The sequence below is a fragment of the Zalophus californianus genome, chromosome 2, assembly GCF_009762305.2.
Source record: "Zalophus californianus isolate mZalCal1 chromosome 2, mZalCal1.pri.v2, whole genome shotgun sequence".
Taxonomy (NCBI): Eukaryota; Metazoa; Chordata; class Mammalia; order Carnivora; family Otariidae; genus Zalophus; species Zalophus californianus.
Window position 1 is genome coordinate 1,166,356 of NC_045596.1, and position 19,409 is coordinate 1,185,764.

Genomic DNA, 19,409 nt, shown 5'->3' on the forward strand with positions numbered 1-19,409 from the left:
TTTTAATTTGAATTTGGTATATAAGAAAATTTTCTTACTAAAGATTTATGGATTTCTATGTAGAGATTTATTATTGCCGCTCAGACGCGGGCAAAGTGTTGTGTGCCATGAGGAGGGAGAGGGTTAGCTCGGGGGCTGGGTGATTTCTGATGATGAAGGGGTTGGATGAAATACAACTGGGGGGATGGTCCTTTGGTTTGCTCAAAGATTCCACATTTTTCTCCCAGGCCTTTCTCTTAGACTCACCTGTTAACAGAGTCGGCAGGTTTTACTTACCCTGCCTTTTCCCACTTGAACCTTCCGGGGAGAATAGGCCCCTCCCGGTCAGTTAGTTACGGGGCTGTGACAGCTCCTGGAGCACTGACGCTGGGGCAGCACTCTGCTGTGACAGCTCCTGGAGCACTGACGCTGGGGCAGCGCTCTGCGGCACAGACACACCTCCAGAGTAGCCCGCAGGCTCCAGAGCAGCCGCAGTGAGACAGCAAGACCGCGGTACAGAGGCTTACCCTGGGACTCTGCACTTTGATCCTTTAAAAAATTCATTAGGTATTAATCTGTTTCTCTTACTTTAAAGTAGTTGGAACTTAAAGAGACTGGGTAAGAAAGGTCAAGATTCTCAGTCCCAGAGCGCACCTTAGGTCACCTACTGGAGCAAATTGGGTTTTCGTCAGAGTCCTCTGTCGGGAATGCAGAGAGATGTGAAATCTTGTGCCTTTTCTACAGAAATGTCACTAAATGTCGAGGAGGGTAAAGTCCATTCCTGAATTTCTACACAGTTCAGTGCCATCACAAGAAACAGCTGACACTGTACATTTGCGACCAGTAGCTGGCAGTTGGGGACAGGTGCTGAGAAGGCCTGTGTGTGAGGTGACGCGGGTGGGCCGTGTGAGGCCGCCACTCTCCGCGACTAGTGAACTGTCGTCCGCCTCCTTCACCTCCAGGTCTCAGACGGCCCAGGAGACGAGCCCTTGGAATCCCCGGACGAGAGCGCAGATGAAACTCAGACCGAAGTGTCCGTCTCATCGAAGAAGTCTGAGCGAGGAGTAACCGCCAAAAAGGAGTACGTGTGTCAGGTGAGGGGAAGGCGGCCGTTTGGTTTGTCCCTGGACCCGGTCCCAGGCCACATCTTCACTCTTTCCTCGAACCCCACCCAGCATCCCACTGATTTTGTTTTGAAGGCGTGGGGTTGCCAGCAGAATCCTGGATTAAGTGCCCCAGGGAGGGTCCCGCATCCACGCACGGGCTCTGTCGTTTCTGTTACTGAGTTACAGCCGTCCTGTGTAAGAGACACACGTTGTACGTGCATGCTTGCTGAGGCGCCTGAGGCCGGCGGCGTCGGCGGCAGCACCGTGGCCCGCTGGGGCCGGTCACTTACCCACTCTGTGACTGGGCCTCCTCTGGGAGATGGAGGCCGCAGGGAATCCCCTGGATGAGTTTGATTTATGGTGATAGAAATGTGTGTGAGTTTTCTCGATTTTCACATCTGATTCTCAACCTCTCGAGTGTGTCCTCTAGGGTTTGGGTGCCGGGTGTGGCTTTATCGCTGTCCCCTTTCTGCCCTACAGCTGTGTGAGAAGACAGGCAGCCTCGTGCTCTGTGAAGGCCCCTGCTGCGGAGCTTTCCACCTTGCTTGCCTCGGGCTCTCCCGGAGGCCAGAAGGGAGGTTCACTTGCAGCGAATGCACTTCAGGCAAGTTCTCTTGCAGCTTTTCAGCCATACTTCCCGCCACAGGCAGGCCTGTGAGCATCCCCTTCCAGCCATGGAGTCTTCCTCCGAGGCTCCTGCACAGAGTGCGTTGGTGCACTTTCACACGTGCATCCTGACATGTTACTTGTCTTGGAGACCCTAGTGGAGGACAGCTGCTTCCCTGCCGGTCTCTGTGGCGCCCCACCCCCGCAGGCTGGCCCAAGCCCTGCTCTGTCTGAGGTGGCTGGTGTGGGTGCCACGGTGCCGTAGGGCCAGCGCTGCTAGTACAGGTAAGCTAGTCAGTCCCGGAACACGGGCTGCTTTAGAGACACGGCATGAACCTGAACTTCGGTTTCAACAGAAAGAATAGCTCCATGCTCTTGCCTGAGCAGCCGTCAGCACCCAGCAGCACAGTCTGGGGGCTGCTGGGAAGACAGGCCATTCCGATACAGCTCCTCCTGTCCATGGCCAGACCTCAGGGTCTCCTGGCTCTCGTGGGAGCATTGTCCTAGGTTAGGAAGACACCCAGAGTCTTCCAGAGAGTTCCTCCGATCCCAAGCCAAGGCTGTCCGATGCACCAGTACCCCGCTTCTGGAGGCACATGCCTGCCTATGACTATAAGTGATTCTTCACCGTACTTGGTTAACTGCTCTCAAAAGGGAGAGTAAAAGCCTTTCTTCAGAGGAGTGCCTCCTTTGAAGCTTCTGGCTATTTCGAGTGGGTGTTCCTACCTAGGCTGCCTCCTACTCAGACTTTCTTGTCCTCCAGGGGGAGCTGGAGCCCAGTTCATAGCAAGGTAACCCTTGATGGCTGGACTTCTTTGAAGCATGCTTGGACTAGTTAGCAAGGTCAGAAACAGAGCCAGAGGCCTCAGCAACACGGGCTGCCTCTGACAGAGCTGCTGGAGTTTAGTGGCTTAGGAACGACAATTTAATTCTTGTTCTTTGCACCTTTTTCTGCCCCTTTCTTTAACCGTTTGTTAGGGATTCACTCATGTTTTGTGTGTAAGGAGAGCAAGACAGATGTGAAGCGCTGTGTCGTGTCGCAGTGTGGGAAGTTTTACCACGAAGCTTGCGTGAGGAAGTACCCTCTGACCGTGTTTGAGAGCCGAGGCTTCCGCTGCCCCCTCCACAGCTGCGTGAGCTGCCACGCTTCCAACCCTTCCAACCCGAGACCGTCGAAAGGTACAGGTGCACCCCTGGAGCTTCGCTGTGGCTTCAGTGTGCTCGTGGGGCCGCACGGAAGGGGCGGGCTTGGTGGCCGGCCCAGCTGTCTTTCTGTCACTGACTCAACACGCGCCGGGTTAGGGTTTTTCTTGAGAGGATTTGCCTCATGCTGCATTTTCCCTTCTTCCTGCCCTAAGTGTCTTCTTAAAGATTCTTAAGTTTAGGAGGGGGAAACCTTTGAACCATTTTGATTCTATTCTGGTTTTAGTGCTCTTTCATATATAAGAAAATTATTTTTTTTTTAAGATTTTATTTATTTATTTGAGAGAGACAGAAAGAGCATGAGTCGGGGTTGGGGGGAGAAACAGAGGGAGAAGCAGGCTCCCCGCTGAGCAGGAGCCCGATGCGGGGCTCGATCCCAGGACCCCGGGACCATGACCTGAGCCGAAGGCAGACGCTTAACGACTGAGCCACCCAGGCGCCCCAATCCTAGTTATTTTTTTCATCAAATACTTCAGGTTTATTTCAGCATTAATTTTCTTAATGTGTGGGGGCTTGGTCATTTCAAGTTGCCCTGTTCACTGTTGGGTCTTCAGTGCATGTCTCTGCCTTCAGGTAAAATGATGCGGTGTGTCCGCTGCCCGGTCGCCTATCATGGAGGGGACGCTTGTCTGGCAGCCGGCTGCTCGGTGATAGCTTCCAACAGCATAATCTGCACGGGCCATTTCACTGCTCGCAAGGGGAAGAGGCATCACGCTCACGTCAACGTGAGCTGGTGTTTTGTGTGCTCCAAAGGTGAGGGCCGTGCCGCTGGGGGCTGCTTGACAGTGTTATTCTGTTGGATTCGTGTGAGTGGGGAGGGAGCGCTGCTTCTCATGGCTTCTCAGCACACAGCTCCAGCAGGTAACCCCAGGGGCCGCGTGCGGAGGCGGGGCTTCAGCGCTCCTCCAGCTTTGGGTGTTGACGTTCGTGATGTCCCCTAACTGTCACGTGCAGTCATACACCGTGATGTTTCTGAATTAACTGTGATTGGTGCACAGACTGAGGGGAAGTTATTCATGGTGGTGGTAAAATGTGCTTTAAAAAAAAAAAAAGAAAAAATTTAAGGGAGAGAGCGTGCGCTTGCATGAGCTGGGGTGGGGCAGGGGGAGAGAGAGAGAATCTCAAGCAGACTCCCCGCTGAGCAGGGAGTCCGATGCGGGGCTTGACCCGAGGACCCTGGGACCATGACCTGAGCCGAAATCAAGAGTCGGAGGCTTAACCGACTGAGCCCCCAGGTGCCCCTGAAATGTGCTTTTGAGTCTGTAGCCAGGCGGCTGTTGTTAAGCTGACGTCTTAGCTCGAGGCGTGGAGCTGCCATAGACCTCAGGAGGCGGCCTGAGCCAGCTCGCCCTCCCTTGCAGGGGGAAGCCTCCTGTGCTGCGAGTCCTGCCCGGCCGCCTTCCACCCTGACTGCCTGAACATCGACATGCCCGACGGCAGCTGGTTCTGCAATGACTGCCGGGCCGGCAAGAAGCTGCATTTCCAGGACATCATCTGGGTGAAGCTCGGGAACTACAGGTGCGAGAAGTAGAGCCCCGCGCTTGCCCGCCTCCTCGTTCACATGTGTTCTTTTCCCTTTGCAGGACTGAAAGCACTGAATGATTGTCACTCTGTCTGAAGAGTCTGTGAATCCTCTTTTTAATATTTATAATAGATGGTGGCCGGCAGAAGTTTGCCATCCCAAAAATGTCCCCCCAAATATTCAGAAACTGAAGCACGAGATTGGAGAATTCCCTGTGTTTTTCTTTGGGTCTAAAGATTATTACTGGACGCATCAGGCGCGAGTGTTCCCGTACATGGAGGGGGACCGGGGCAGCCGCTACCAGGGGGTCAGAGGGATCGGAAGAGTCTTCAAAAACGGTACGGAGACTTCCAGATGCAGTGAAACTACACTCTGGGGTACTTTTGCTAATCCTGATTTCTGCTGTTGGAAAGTTTGGTTTCTGTAGAAAACACTGGGCTGAGTGTTCTAGCTGCACTTTAAATGAGAAAAAAGTAGGTTTGCAGACGGATTTGTTGAGGTACAGGATAGAATATGCTGTTCAGTAACTTTTATTATAACATCGGTTTGTGATTAATTTCACTAAAATGCATTGGCGCTACCGTTAAGAAGTTAGTTTTGGTAATGATTTACAGAAATTTCTTACAGCTTGCCTTTGCATAAGATGGAGATGTGGCGGAAACTTGGCTGCCGTCTAGACCAGGTGCCCCCGAAGTGCCAGGTGTGGGCAGGTAGACAGGTGCCCGCCCTCTGATTCCACAGCTGAGGTGGGGGGCAGAGAGGGGTAAGAGCGGGGTGTCGTTCAGCTGACAGACAGGATGGGAATGCGACCACTTGACTGGAGCGAGTGGGACAGAAGGGAGACTTGGGGTGCACGCGCGGTGAGTCCAGGGAAAGCAGGCGTCTCCCGGCTGGTTGCACGTAGGAGGCTCGGTGGGCTGCCTGTCTCCTCTCCTGCGGATCCTCTCACACCGTGGGTGCACAGAGACCTTCTGACAAAGGGGGCGGCATCGCAAGAGTATCGGGTAGTCGCCATTAAACAAGAAAGATGTTGGAATTGAGAGGTGGCTCAACATGGCCAGTGTGAGAGGCAGCCGGCGATGGTGAAGTCAGGGTCTCACCATCCTGACTTACTGCTGGGGTCCTGCAGGTCAGGGTGGCCCCAGCGCACATGGTGTCCTCCAGGCAAACCTTAGTGGTCAGTCTCCTCCACTCTCCCTGAGCCTGGCGCTCACTCCTCACAGCGTGTGTGCTCCTTGAGAGGAGCAAAATTCCATTTTCATTTTCTGTCTTAGGACAGTGGGTTCCCAGGATTGATGCCTGTATGGTGCATCAGATCCCAGTGGAGGGTGGGGAGCTGTAGCAGCATCCACCTGGAGAAGCCGGCCCTGGGGCCTTCCTTGTGGCGAGGTGGCACGATACTGTACCGCCCAGGGCTCTTGAGCCAGACGTGCTCTGAGCACCCTTCACTCGACGGCATCTGCGGTTTGGCGGTCCCTGCCCCGCATGGTCTGCCATAGCCCGCAGTTCCGTGCACGCTGGAGACCGCGCCTAGCAGGGAGCTGGAGGCCCGCGGTCAGCCGTTGAGATGCAGCGCTGGAAGGGTGGAGGGATGAGTTTACTGAAACAAAACCTCTTACTCACACTCCTATATCTCATTGACTTTTTAGCACTGCAGGAAGCTGAAGCTCGTTTTCGTGAAATCAAACTTCAAAGGGAAGCCAGAGAATCACAGGAGAATGAACGCAAGCCCCCGCCATACAAGCACATCAAGGTGACGTGCGGATGGCTCAGGTGTCACTAAGGGACTGTGGGTGGTCCTCAGGCATCAGCCTCTCAGACCTCTGGCTGCAGCGGCTAAGAGGGTCACCACGAGCAGGCATCTGTAGCCCCGGCCTGGACAGCTGCCGGAGAAGTCACAGGCAGAAACAGATGCTGTCAGTGCCGAGCATGTGTCCTTTCACGGGAGGGTGAGGGGCGCAGGGCTGGGGGGGGGGGGGGGCGGGGTCTCTGCCTGTGAGGTTTCAGTTTTACCTTTGTGTGAGGCTCAAGCTGAGAGCCAGCGAGGGGCTGGAGTAACAGTCCTGGCCAGGCTGCCTGGAGCAGGAGGGGCTGAGGGCAGGCCGACTTCCTGGAGCACGCCGTCACCAGGTGCTGGGGACATGCTCGGATGAGAGGTGGTCAGCCCGGGCCACTGCTCAGCTGAGATGTGGCTCGGTCAGCTGGAGCCCTGGAGACAACATGACCTTCCCATCTCAGAGGGTGTGGACAGCAAGGAAGGACGGTGGGGGCGCTCCTGAATGTGGCCCCGTGTTGACTGCAGGGAGCCTGGGCTCTGGAAGAGATCAGGAGTGCTCCTCACAGCCGCAGCGCTTGGTGAGCCAGTGCCACCGTGTCCTGTTGCCTGGGGCGCGGGAGCCTCTCAGCGCGTGTGTGTCAGCTGGCTGCTCAGGGGCTGCAGTCCCTGTGTGTAGGAAGGAAGCACTGTCTGCAGTGATCTGTGCTTAGTGTTTTCTCTGGCGAATTTGCAGAAATGGAGCTACTGGGTCAGAGAGCTCGGGACTTTTAGATACTTTTTTTTTTTTTAAGATTTATTTATTTGAGAGAGAGCAAGAGTGTGTGTGCACGCGTGAGCAGAGGGAAGGGGAGATGGAGGAGAATCTCTCGCAGAGCCCGACGTGGGCCTTGATCCCACAGTCCCCGAGACTGTGACCTGAGCCAAAATCAAGAGTCGGACGCTCAAGCGACCGAGCCCGCCCAGGCGCCCCACGGGACTTTTAGATTCTGAAGGCGTGTTTTCAGCTTGCTTCGGTGTTGTGCTGTCTGTCACCCCAACAGCAGGGCAAAGCATCTTCTACCACGTTTCCCCTTGAATTGTTAGTATCTGCTTTAGTCTCTCTTCCCTTCTCTCTCTGGCTTTTTTGTTGGGTTGCTCTTGTTCCGTCATTACAAACTGTGAGTTCAGGAGGGCAGAGACCGCGTGTCCTTGTGCTCACCACCACTGCCCCGGCCCCCTGCCTGCAGGTCATCAGATCCGGGCGCTAGAAGGCCAGCTGCCCCGCACTGTGCGCAGCACCTGCTCATGTTCCTCCCTTAGAGCAGCCAGGCTGCAGAAGTGTCTGCTCTCTCCTGTAGATGAGGAGCACGGAATAGTTGGGGTGTGGGATGAGGGCTTCGCTCCAGCCCACCTTCTAGAGCTCCCAGGTCAAGGGTGGCCTGTGGTGGGAGGTGCACCTGTGGGAGGTGGGATGTGCCCCCTGCCATCCCTGCCGGGCCTCCGAAGCTCAGACCTTCAGGTGGGGACAGGAGTAGGGGACGGGGCGTCAGATGCTTGTTCTCTTGGTGCATCAGCTCATAAGATGCCAATTTTCTCCCCTGCAGGTGAATAAACCTTATGGGAAAGTCCAGATCTATACAGCTGATATCTCTGAAATCCCGAAGTGCAACTGTAAGCCCACAGATGAGAATCCCTGTGGCTTTGATTCGGAGTGTTTGAACAGGATGCTGATGTTCGAGTGCCACCCGCAGGTGTGTCCTGCAGGCGAGTATTGCCAGAACCAGTGTTTCACCAAGCGCCAGTACCCCGAGACCAAGATCATCAAGACAGACGGCAAAGGATGGGGCCTGGTCGCCAAGCGGGACATTAGAAAGGTGTGTGTCATGCCCCTTTCCCTTGCTTTTAAGAAATTAGGGTTCATTTGGTGGCTTAAACGTGGATTTGCTTATTGGGCTTTTGCACTCATGAAAGAATGGTATTTTTAAAAAAAGGTTTTGAGTTATTATAATGGAATATTGTAAAATGTTACATGAAAGCTGCCTATCCAAGTAAAACTCAAAAATCCCCTTAGAGCATGCCTCCTGTTGACATTTCGGTGGTTGCTTTAGGATGTGAAAGACTGGGAGGGAGCCCTTCGCTGGGTAAGTGGACAGACACTCCAGGGGGTCACGAATGGGTGGGAGGAGGCTGTGCTGTCTGGGGCAGTGCAGGGCAGGTCGTCAGTGCCAGAGGCCACATACGGTCCACCTGCCTCCGTCCTCTGACCGAGTGACCGGCTGCGTCCATTAGGTAGGGGCAACTGGAATTGGCTTGTTGCCCTCTGTCTAGCCAAGCCAGGGCACGGCCTGGGGGCAGCGGCCTCAGACCCGAGGTCTGGTCTCGGCCTGATCCTGAGCAAAAAAGGCTGCCTTGAAACATGCAAAACCCCTATGGTCGTGTTCCCCTGCCTGCCTTGGCGGCCAGTTCTTCTGGCCTCCTGTTGGGTGGACTCTGCTGGTGAACGGGCAGAGCTGCAGCCGGAAGTCCGGCAGGAGCTCAGGGTCCCACCGTAGTGTCCCCAGGGGCAGTTTGCTGCAGGGAGCAAGAGTTAGGGTGTTGCTGCTTTGGGAAGGATGCTTGGATGAATTCTTTCTTGACAGCCGGTATAAAACGCGTATAGAGTCATGTGAGTTGACTCGGACTAACGGGGACTCTGAGAGACCCCGCCCCCGATGGCGTGATGGCACGTGCCTGGTGCCCCGCTCTGGCTGCCTCACCTATGGGCTCTTGCGCTCTGGAATTGAGAGCTGGTTCGTCTGTGCTTTGTCATCATCACGCTCTTCTGGTTTCCAGGGAGAATTTGTGAACGAGTATGTTGGCGAGCTCATTGACGAGGAGGAGTGCATGGCAAGAATCAAATATGCGCACGAGAATGACATCACCCACTTCTACATGCTCACCATAGACAAGGTAGTGCTGACTGATCCTCGCGGCTTACGTCTGCAGTGCGCCGCCGCCTGTAGCAGCAGACCTTGTCTTGTGGTGACGGTACCGCGTTGTCCACGTGTCACTCTTAAGATGTGTGTGCATTTTCTCCTGACGTGTACGGTGTCTTCCGACAGCTGCCTGAGGGCCGGAGCGGGCGGTCTGTGTGCGTGAGTGAGCCTCACGTGTCCCACTGGTGCATGAGGAGCGTGCCGGACAGCTGGGCTAAGGGTCCGTGAACACAGGAGAAAAGCACGGGTTAGGAGAGTGACACACGCGTTCAGTTACACGGCGGGGCTTCCTGTTTGTTCATCGCTTGTCTGAAGCCCCGACGTGCAAAAGCCGCTGGAACATAGGCGTGTGCTAGAGGGAGGATATGGGTGAGAATGCTTGTTTCCGAGTCAGGGCGGGTGGGAGAGCGCAGGCGGCTCCCGCGCGGGTTGGCAGCAGGTGCCCGACGGGGACCGGCCCTTTCCGGGGTAGCAGCGTGGTGGGCTGGTCTGACCCCAGGGGCAGCCTGCTTGCTGCCTGAATGTTGCTTGAGGGGAAGGCAGACACGATGCCTGTTTCTGCTCCTTCTTGCCCTTAATCTCATAATCTAGCAGGAAGATGTGGCTGTTTTTGGGAATGCTTGAAAACAAGATAGAGGATGGTCACGCACCACATGCTTTGAATAACTCATGGAAATGACAGAAACACAGTGTGATGAGGTCTGGAAAGCAGCCTGTTGTGGAGATTAGGATGGTCCCAGAGACCTCGCAGGGTCGTCCCCAGGGAGCTGTGGCCCCAGGAGCGCTGGGCTCTTGGTCATTGGCTGCAACTTGACCAGTCATGGGGCCTAGACCCTGCAACGAGGATTGTGCTTCCTGCCGAGACCCTAAATCTTGGGGCTGGGGTGCTGGACAGGACGTCGTGGAGACAGTGAGGGAAACCGTTTCCAGGTGCTGACAGTTGATGCCTGGACAGGGTTGCTCCTTGTGAGGAGAAAGTGGTGATGTGTTTCAGGCTCGAGCAGCTGAGTTAGGTAACTCGCAGAGGGAAGGAGGAGTGAGCGCACGTGTACATCTGTGTAAAAGATGACGGAGCAAACGTGGAAATGTCAGTAGTCGGTGTATCGAAGTGAAGGCTGTACTGGTGGTCGTTGTGGTAGTAGTCCATTTTTTCTGTAAATTTGAAATTTCTTAAAAAGAATTGGTTAGGGGCGCCTGGGTGGCTCAATCGGTTAAGTGTCCAACTTTTGATTTCGGCTCAGGTCATGAGAGTCTGCTTAAGATTCTCTCCTCCTGGGGCGCCTGGGTGGCTCAGTCGTTAAGCGGCTGCCTTCGGCTCAGGTCATGACCCCAGGGTCCTGGGATCGAGCCCCGCATCGGGCTCCCTGCTCCGCGGGAAGCCTGCTTCTCCCTCTCCCACTCACCCTGCTTGGGTTACCTCTCTCGCTGTGTCTCTCTGTGTCAAATAAATAAATAAATAAAATCCTTTTTTTTTTTTTTTTTAGATTTTATTTATTCATTTGAGAGAATGAGAGAGAGAGAGAGAGCGAGCATGAGAGGGGGGAGGGTCAGAGGGAGAAGCAGACTCCCCGCCGAGCAGGGAGCCCGATGTGGGGACTCGATCCCGGGACTCCAGGACCACGACCCCAGCCGAAGGCAGTCGCTTGACCAACTGAGCCACCCAGGCACCCCAATAAATAAAATCTTAAAAAAAAAAAAAAAAAAAGAATTGGTTAGAAAGGTGAGCATCCTGGACTAGAGAGGAGGCTGCTTTTCCTCCCTTGTGCCTGTCAGGAACCCCACACCTCTGTCCACGTAGGCTTCTATAAGAGGCAAGCCTGCAGATCCCATAGGCTGGCAAACAGGAATTCTGTAGTACAGAATGAACAGAAAACTAAGAATAACCAGCCGTTGATGAAGGAGGACCATCTGTCCAGCCCCCTCGAAACTCTCACAACACCTGTGCAGGATGGCAGGTTAGGGGCAGAGAGTTCTGCCATGCTGGGGCCAGATCCATGGAGGCAAGGGTCTGTATGCACAGCTTCCCGGGGGCCATGGGGCATGGAACAGGTGGTGCTCGAGTTTGAACCCTTGCGTGGGGACCGCCGCCAGAGCCTGCTCCAAGGTCTGCCGTGCGGCTGGGCCCGAGGGGCCTGCGTGGACCCCACGGAGGGCTGTAGTCCCAGGGGAGGGGCCAGTAAACTTGGCCCAGGGGGTGGCCAATGTATGCTTCCCTCTGCCATCCCCTGCCCTTGGGGAGTGGCAAGGGAGGTCATTTTCTTAGAAATTCAACCCCTGGACCTGTGTCTTACTATGTTTTGGAGTCTAAATTTAAACGACTTGTGTGTTGTAAGAAATGAGAAGTTGACCATTTAACACACAGATTGGTCTCTGAAATGATAATTTACCCAGGGCACCTGACCGAAGCCAAGTTAAAGCCCTTGACACACGAGGGACACTTAATTCATACCTCGTGTCCTTGCTATAAAAACAACACGGACAAGCCCTACCTGAGCGTTTACAGAGCACAACGGAGCAAGAGCTCCCTAAGGAGACCTTCAAAAAGTCTTAGCTTTTGGTGAGAACCGGAAGTAGCAGGACTCCCGTCTGAAAGTGGTGGAAGCAGGACCTCCGTTAGAAGTGGCGGGATTCATTGAAGGAGACGTGGGCATCACGAGGGAAGAGCAGGGTGCAGACGTGAGCGGCTCAGACACGGAGCCGTGGGAATGAGCCCAGAAGGCGGCTGCGGAGGCACTAGGCAGCCGCAGGGAAAGCGGCTGGAGAGGAAGCCCTGGGGCTGTGGACCGCAGTGCAGAAGGATGAAAAGGTGAAAACTTTGTCAGAGCGGCCCGGGGATGTGGAAAGTAGGAATGTTCGGTGGATGCTCCAGAAGCAGAGACTGGGGGATGGGGGGAAAGGTCGTATGAAAAAAGGATTTTCTGGAAGCTGATGAAACTGACCAAGGTTTGAACAGAATGAATAAAAATAAGTCTATACCTAGATAGGTTATTTAAAAAAAAAAACAAAACCCAACCCAAACCTGTAGGGTAGCCAAGACGGCAAAGATCGAAAGCCCCAGAGAGAAGAAGAGCGCGTTCCAGGGAGCGGCTGCCCCAGGGCTGTGTGGGTAGGCTCAGCGGTTGAGCGTCCGACTCTTGATTTTGGCCCGGGTCACGGTCTCAGGGTCGTGAGGTGGAGCGCCCGGCGTTGGGCTCCACACCGGGCATGGAGCCTGCTTGAGATTCTCTCCTTCCGCCCCTCCCACTTGTGCACTCGCTCTTTCTAAAATATACAATAAAATATTTAAAGTAAAAGAACCAGAAAGGCTCTAAGAGTACACTAGGAAAGAAAAGACTCGGCAGCCGCTCGTCCGGAGAGGGCCGCGCTTGGTGTGCGGACGTCAGATGAGGCTGACTTTGGAGGGAGTGTCGTGGAGCGGCTGCGGCAGGCCTCGGCCGGGGGCGCAGTCTCCTGGCTGGGTGCGGTTGTGGGGGTGCAGGAGGGCCCAGGGAGGCGGCAGTGGGGGCGGGCTCCATGTGTATCTGAGAGCTTGGGGCGATCTTAGAAGCAGTTCGATGAAAAAAAAAAAAAAAAAAAGGAGACAGAAGGAGATCCACAGTCAGCAGCATTAATCTCTAAGTTAAAGAGTCTACACATGGAATTCTGGTAGCAGAGGGCGGCAGTTCACTTCCAAAGCGACTACAACAAGAAGTACGTACCAAGCGTACCTGGAGCGGAACTGAGGACTGAGTGTGCTGAGTTCCCACTGAGTTTCCAAAGAGGACAGCAGAGACAGGCACGGGGGGCTCCCGGGAGGCGCGGGTGACAGGCCTCGGGAAGGACCATCTTCCAGGAGTGAGAAAGAGAAGGGACCTGTGGTGGGGGCAGCGGTGGGGACCCCCATCAGGCTGGCAGCAGAGAAGGGTACCTGAGACAGCAGGACCGCCAGTCCGGCTGCGAGCCGCCGCAGACCCCCAGCGCGCTCAGAGACGGGCCGAAGGGAGCAGCGGATGAAAGCTCTACCCGGCGCTGAGCGTGGATTCTGAAGTGTGAGGAGCTGGAGGGGGCCAGACAGCCGGCAGAGCTGAGTCGGGAACTCGGCGGGCTCAGGACGGGGCAGGAGGAGACACGGGCGTCTGCCGGGCAGAGCTTCCGCTGCACGGGGCATGTGGGGAGCAGCAGACGCAGGGCGGACCCGACTGCTTGAGGAAGGACAGAGAAAGACCAGGAGACACGCACAGCACGGGGAGCAGGCCCAGGAGCATCCCTGCGTGGCCCCAGCCTGGGGACGAGCCTGCGCCTCCGCTGACCTTCTGGAAAACTCAAGGGAAATGAAAGAAAAGGACCCTGTATTTCAGGGAAATCCATCCAGAATGGCCAACAGAATAAAAATCGTATTAAAATTACTGGATGTGACAAAGACTCCTTCGCCAGCCAGACATAAACACTGAATTGCTTCTCGGGAAGAGAGCGAGGCTGGCTTAAGGCCGCAGCAGAGAGGAGTAGAACCAGCATGGTCTTCAGAACAGAGGGAACCAAAGATTCTGCGGTGAGCTGAGTGGTTCATCGGTACTGTGGCTACAGGGTAAGAGGCGAGCGCCAAGGAACTGAGAAAGTGCAGACCCGCTCTGACGACAACTCAGGAGATGGGAGAGAAGGCCTTTTCTTCCTGTTGGATGAAGGCCTGAGCGAGGCTCAGGAGGGAGACAAAGATGCTTGCTGCTTCTGCTGCTCCGGGGCGGCACAGGGAGGCCGAGCGCACCGGTGTTTGCCCCCCCCCCATACCCCGCACCCACCGATACACCCACATGGTTAGTTTTAAAATCAACGTTGGCGGGCCATCCCAGAGTCCACGCAGAGGGCTACATCTGCAAGATTAAAGGGGGGCGTATCTTAGCGACGGCACTGTCGGCGCTCCCCGTGGAGCTCCCTGTCCCAGGGGCAGGCGGCAGGGCAGCAGGCGAAGGACATCCCCCTGCCTCCACTCACGGAAGTCGATATTCCAGACACAGGAGCTAGGGAATGTTGGGGGTATCTTTTGTAGCGCAGGGGGAGGGAGGGCTGGGCCAGGCTAGTCAGAAACCCTGAGTGCATAAAGCAAAAGATAAAGAGCTGTAGAAAACTGGGGAAGTTCTCAGAGAAGGCTCCATAAAGGTAAAAATCGAGTGTTGTCCTACGAGAAAGATTTGACACGTGGTCACCAAGGGTCTAGTACCCACAGCACAGAACAGAGTGAAGGCGTGGTGGCCGTCCCCGGGTGCAGACACGCATACGCCCGGGAACTGCCCACAGGCGCCCCTGGGGGCCCGTCACTCTGTGCACTGTGTTGGGGACCAGGGCTGACCAGGGCTGTCCCACTACTGGCAGGCATCGCAGGCCGTGTTCTGGAAAGGGTTTGTGGGAACGCCGGCACGGGTGCGTGAGAGTGCAGACGGCAGCATCGTCTTTGGGGGGATGGCGCCCCTGGCGCTGGGGTGGGCGGTTAGCAGGGCCCTTATGCGGTGGGAGAGAGCGTGCTGCAGAGCAAGCCCGTTCTGGTGCCATTTCTCTACGTAAGGAACACCTGGCGTGGGTGTGGCTGAGGTGGGACGTGTCGGAGCCAGCCTGGCTTGGACAAGGAGGACCCTGTGGGGCGGCATCGCCAGGCAGGGGGGCCCAGCACAGGACTCCTGGGGCCCCAGGAGAGACACCCCACAGATGTGTGTGTGTTTACACGTTTGTGTGCCCCGTTCAGACACAAGTTTGCACAAACTCATGACTTTCGTACTTTGCCTGATTTTAAGTGTCCTCCTGCCCGCTGGGACATTTCTTACCTCGACTGCTCCCTGTGGCATGGGGACCCCTTGCGCAGTCCAGCCAGTGACCTTTAGGCTCCAGTCTCCCCATTGCTGGTGATGAACACATCCTCATATGCAGGGGCACAGGGCAGGGCCGCCGTGGGCCTGTGTGTCTTCGGCGGCAGCGGCTTTTGCTTCTTCAAAACTGTCCCTGCCGGCCTGTGGCCGGCCCCTGTGTCTTGGCCAACATTCCCGTCGCAGCGTGAGGTCAGATTGCATTGTTGTTGGAGTTTGTACTTCGTCAGCTGCTTAGGGATGCGGACACCTTCCCAAATGCACGTCTGTCTGGATCTGATCTTTGGGCACTGCTTGTTCGTATCCTTGGTCCATTTTGGAACTGGGCTCCTGTTGTCTTTGTCTGTGAATGTTGTTTCCCCCCGGCCGTTAGTGTTGACCTTCCCGTCTCCTGGCTTCTTGTTTGCCATCTGATGGGTGGTATTGGGGAGCACCAGCTGGCTGCCCCATCCTCACCAACACTCACTGGGGCTTGGTCCTCTCCACGTGGTCGTGACCCGCCCCCCGTGAGTGAGAGAAACAGGACTGGTCTGGGGGTGTCCTGTCCGAGTGGACATGGGAGACCACGGTTTCCAGCACAACATTGTTGTCCAGCAGGTGTTAAGACGGAGAAAATTCCCTTTAAACAAGGACGCGATGGCTAAGCACTGCCCGCGTATTCCAATGCTGCTTGAAACTTGAGTTGTACCTTACAGGACCGTATAATTGATGCTGGCCCCAAAGGAAACTATTCCCGATTTATGAACCACAGCTGCCAGCCCAACTGTGAGACCCTCAAGTGGACAGTGAATGGTGACACTCGCGTGGGCCTGTTTGCGGTGTGTGACATTCCTGCAGGTATGACACCTCCAGGGGCTCCGCACGGGGGCCTGGGCTGCACGGCAGGTGCCGGTGATCACAGCTGCCGCGTGAGGCCAGCCTGGAGCAGCCTGGGGGGCGGGCGCGGGGGGCGGGGCGCTGCAGGTGGCTCTACTCTGAGCACACGTGGAGAGCCGTGAGGGGGCGGGAGTGTGTTCTGTGGACCTGGCGGAGGCTCTCGCCTTGACAAAGAGGCCAGTATTTCCAGTGCTGTGTCTCTTGTCACCTAGGGACAGAGCTGACCTTCAACTACAACCTCGATTGTTTGGGTAACGAGAAAACAGTCTGTCGGTGTGGGGCCTCCAACTGCAGTGGGTTCCTCGGGGACAGACCAAAGGTAAAGGCATGGCTCCCATTGTCCCCCGCTGACATCAGCACTTCCGACGTCTGCGAGCACGTCCCTCTTAGTGGAAAGTGGCTTCTTCCGAGTTGACTTGTAGCTGTGACAGGCGGGCGGGGGTCTCTGCAGGCTGTGGGTGAGGATGGCCGCAGGGAGGCGAGGCTCCTCCCGAGGGACTGTGCTGGGGCTGCTGTCGCCAAGTACCACAGGCTGAGGTGTGAACCACAGAACTTCTCGAGGCCAGAAACCCGAAATCAGGGCGTAGTCAGGGCTGCACTCCCTCCCAGCGCTCTCCCAGCTTCTGGTGGTTTCCAGCAACCTTTGGCGTTCCTCGGCTTGTAGACGCTTTCCTCGTCTCTGCCGTGATCTTCACGGGGCCTGCTCCCTGTTCTGGGTCTCTTCCTCTTCCTCTAAGGACACCCTGGTCGTGTGGGATTAGGGACCCCTACCCCAGTGTGACCTCATCCTAATTTAGTTACAGGTTAAGGTCCAATTCTGAGATGCTGGGAAGGTCACAAATTTGGGACACAATTACCTGCCTCCTTGTGCCACATAACCTGGGCCCTAAAACACTGGCAGATCCCAGGCATCTGGCCCTGAGTTGGGTGTCCATGTTGGTGCCTGCTGCTTCAACCGGAGAATGATTTTCTCTCATTCACAATGAAATTCTTACCAGAAAGAGCCAAGGATGCACCCCGGCCCAGCAGGAGCCACTCTGTGGCCCAAGCATCCCGTCAGCAGATTTGGGGGCCGCTATGAGGCGCCGCTGCGGGAGACTTTCGGCAAAGCTGGTTTTACTTTCTGTGCTCAACTGTCTTCCATTTAGCGAGATGGATGGCCCTCCCTGGCATGTGTCCTGTGTCCCCGTCTCCTGTCCTTTCGGTGTAAGAGCGTCTCCAGGGGCCTCCGAAGCCCCCGCACCTCCACTCTGGCTCTTCGTAGTTTCTTCTTACTTCCGTCCATGAGATTCTTTCAAGTGAACTGCACTTTTTTCTTCTAGACCTCAACATCCCTTTCTTCAGAGGAAAAGGGCAAAAAGACCAAGAAAAGAACCAGGAGGCGGAGAACCAGAGGTGAAGGGAAGAAGGAGTCCGAAGACGAGTGTTTCCGCTGTGGGGATGGCGGCCAGCTGGTGCTGTGTGACCGCAAGTCCTGTACCAAGGCCTACCACCTGTCGTGCCTGGGCCTGGGCAAGCGGCCCTTCGGTGGGTGAGCGGGCCCCCTGGCAGCCTTTGGGGGTCCCTGTCGATGGCTCTCCTCTCCCGGTCACAGATTCGCTGGTGACTCAGGTAGTGAGGCCCGGCCCGGGGGGGTCTGCACAGGGGGTCAGGGTCCGCGGTGCGAATGGTCGTGGAACCTCTGAGGCTGCCCCGAGCGGAGGCCACACTAGAGCTGACGGCCCGGGAGGAGGGAACAGGCCGGGAGGGGACAAGCGGTAGGCTCTGCCTTGCGCTTTCAACCTCATTTCGGAGAGATCATAGGCGCCACTGTGAAAACGTCCACAGAAGAAATGTCTCAGAAGAAAAACGGGCCTTTAGCCAGAGAAACTGAAAACCTGTAAAAGGAAAACTCCGACGTGTTTGAGTGTAAAAAAAAGTAATTATGACAGAGCACGATTTCGTAGGCAAATGGGAAAGCTCTTTGCGGGAGGTGTGCTGGTGACCCGTACACACTAACGTCAGGAAGACCGTGGTCCAGGCCACAGCGAGGTCACGGGAGAGAAGTCGGCGTGTCAGCTGGGCCACCAGAGCGCTGCCTCCTCCGTGCGCAGGGTGGCAGCCTGGGACTCGGTGCGCGCGCCCTCCGCCAGGCCCTCCGCCAGGCCTGCCCGCCTTCGCTTCTCTGTACGTTTTCACAGCTCGATAGGAAGCAGTGTCTTGTCTGAATTTGTGTCTGTCTCACTGGATGGTTTTAAAATTGGTTTTCAACCACGAAGAGGTTAGAAGTTGTTCGGTTCTGTCACTTCTGTTAATTTGTCGTGTTTCATTGCAGGGAAGTGGGAATGTCCTTGGCATCATTGTGACGTGTGTGGCAAACCTTCCACTTTGTTTTGCCACTTTTGCCCCAATTCGTTTTGCAAGGAACACCAGGACGGGCCAGCCTTCAGCTCCACCCAGGACGGGCGGTCCTACTGCTGCGAGCACGACCTGGGGGCAGAGTCGGCTCGAAGCGCCAAGACTGAGAAACCCTTTCCGGAACCCACCAAGTCCAAGGGGAAGAGGAAGAGAAGAAGGTGCTGGCGGAGAGTCATGGAAGGCAAATAGCGCCAGGCAGCGGCTCGGCCAGATCCAAGGGTAGAGGGCCACGCGGGGGACTGGCCCGGAGGACCCAGCCGTGTAGGCCTCCTGGCGGGGGGGGGAGCGCCTGTCCACCACTGAGCCATCCTCAGCAGCGCCCGCTGCGTCTGCACTGACGACCCGTCTGGGCCGCGAGGTTCAGAAGGTTCCCGGACACACAAGCCTTACTACACAGCATTACAGCTACACTTGAATTTCTGAGAATGTCAAGGTCCCCTCCCATTCTATTTTTGTAGGTTAAAGTTATAATTGAAAATTAATTGGCATATGAAATGTTTCTATCTCACCCAAAATGTAGAGAGTAGTATTTTTCTAAAGGATCACTATTATCTCTTTAATCTTAACAATGTTACTTGGCCTGCTTACCTGTCTTCATCACTCAGGAGAGACCAGGGTGGGGCCTGGGCAAGGACTCAGACCCTGGATTCCCTGGAAACCATGATTTTGATCATTATTTTGCTCATATGAAACAGCTGTATGATTTTTTTTTTTTTTTGTACTAATGTGAAATTTTTCCTCAAAATGCTTCTTTTCCATCCTAGTGAGAAGCCGGCCCCAGGAGCAGTGATAGTGGTAGCGTTGTTGTAAGATGCCCCCGTAGTTTGTTCTGACGTGGATCTGGACTGAGTGGCGCCACCACGTCGGCCTCCCAAGTGTGGGGTCCGCGCGGCCCAGCCCCTCCCGACCAGGCCGGGGCTGGCGCTTCTCACCTGCCTGTCTCCTGAACGCACTCGGTTCTTGCCAACATTTGGGGGAAGACTTTGTATATTTTTTTCATTTGGCTTTTCTCTACCAGTTTCTGGCTTTTATTCTCAATATATTTTTGCTAAACTTGTTTCACAAATTACCACCGACTGAAATGTGTATTTACTGATGCGGCCCCGAGTTGTCCCAGCGAAAGGAGCGGAACTCGGTAGTGAGTTTGTGTCAAGAGAG

At 55.5% G+C, this 19,409-nt stretch overlaps 1 protein-coding gene and 1 non-coding gene across 2 annotated transcripts in view; both read left to right on the forward strand.

Moving 5' to 3' along the window:
• Window positions 1-19,320, forward strand: part of NSD2 (nuclear receptor binding SET domain protein 2) — a 58,563-nt gene extending 39,243 nt beyond the window's left edge. The window contains 14 exon segments of the mRNA XM_027598262.2: window positions 942-1,073; window positions 1,566-1,689; window positions 2,670-2,870; window positions 3,468-3,647; window positions 4,256-4,412; window positions 4,549-4,754; window positions 6,066-6,169; window positions 7,777-8,046; window positions 9,005-9,121; window positions 15,674-15,815; window positions 16,067-16,173; window positions 17,177-17,381; window positions 18,169-18,409; window positions 19,016-19,320. Of these exon segments, the coding sequence (XP_027454063.1) occupies window positions 942-1,073; window positions 1,566-1,689; window positions 2,670-2,870; window positions 3,468-3,647; window positions 4,256-4,412; window positions 4,549-4,754; window positions 6,066-6,169; window positions 7,777-8,046; window positions 9,005-9,121; window positions 15,674-15,815; window positions 16,067-16,173; window positions 17,177-17,381; window positions 18,169-18,409; window positions 19,016-19,061 (2,232 nt within the window). The 3' untranslated portion in view covers window positions 19,062-19,320.
• On the forward strand, window positions 15,437-15,561 carry LOC113926126. Its single transcript, XR_003521201.1, has one exon.
• Window positions 19,321-19,409: the final 89 nt, after the last annotated feature.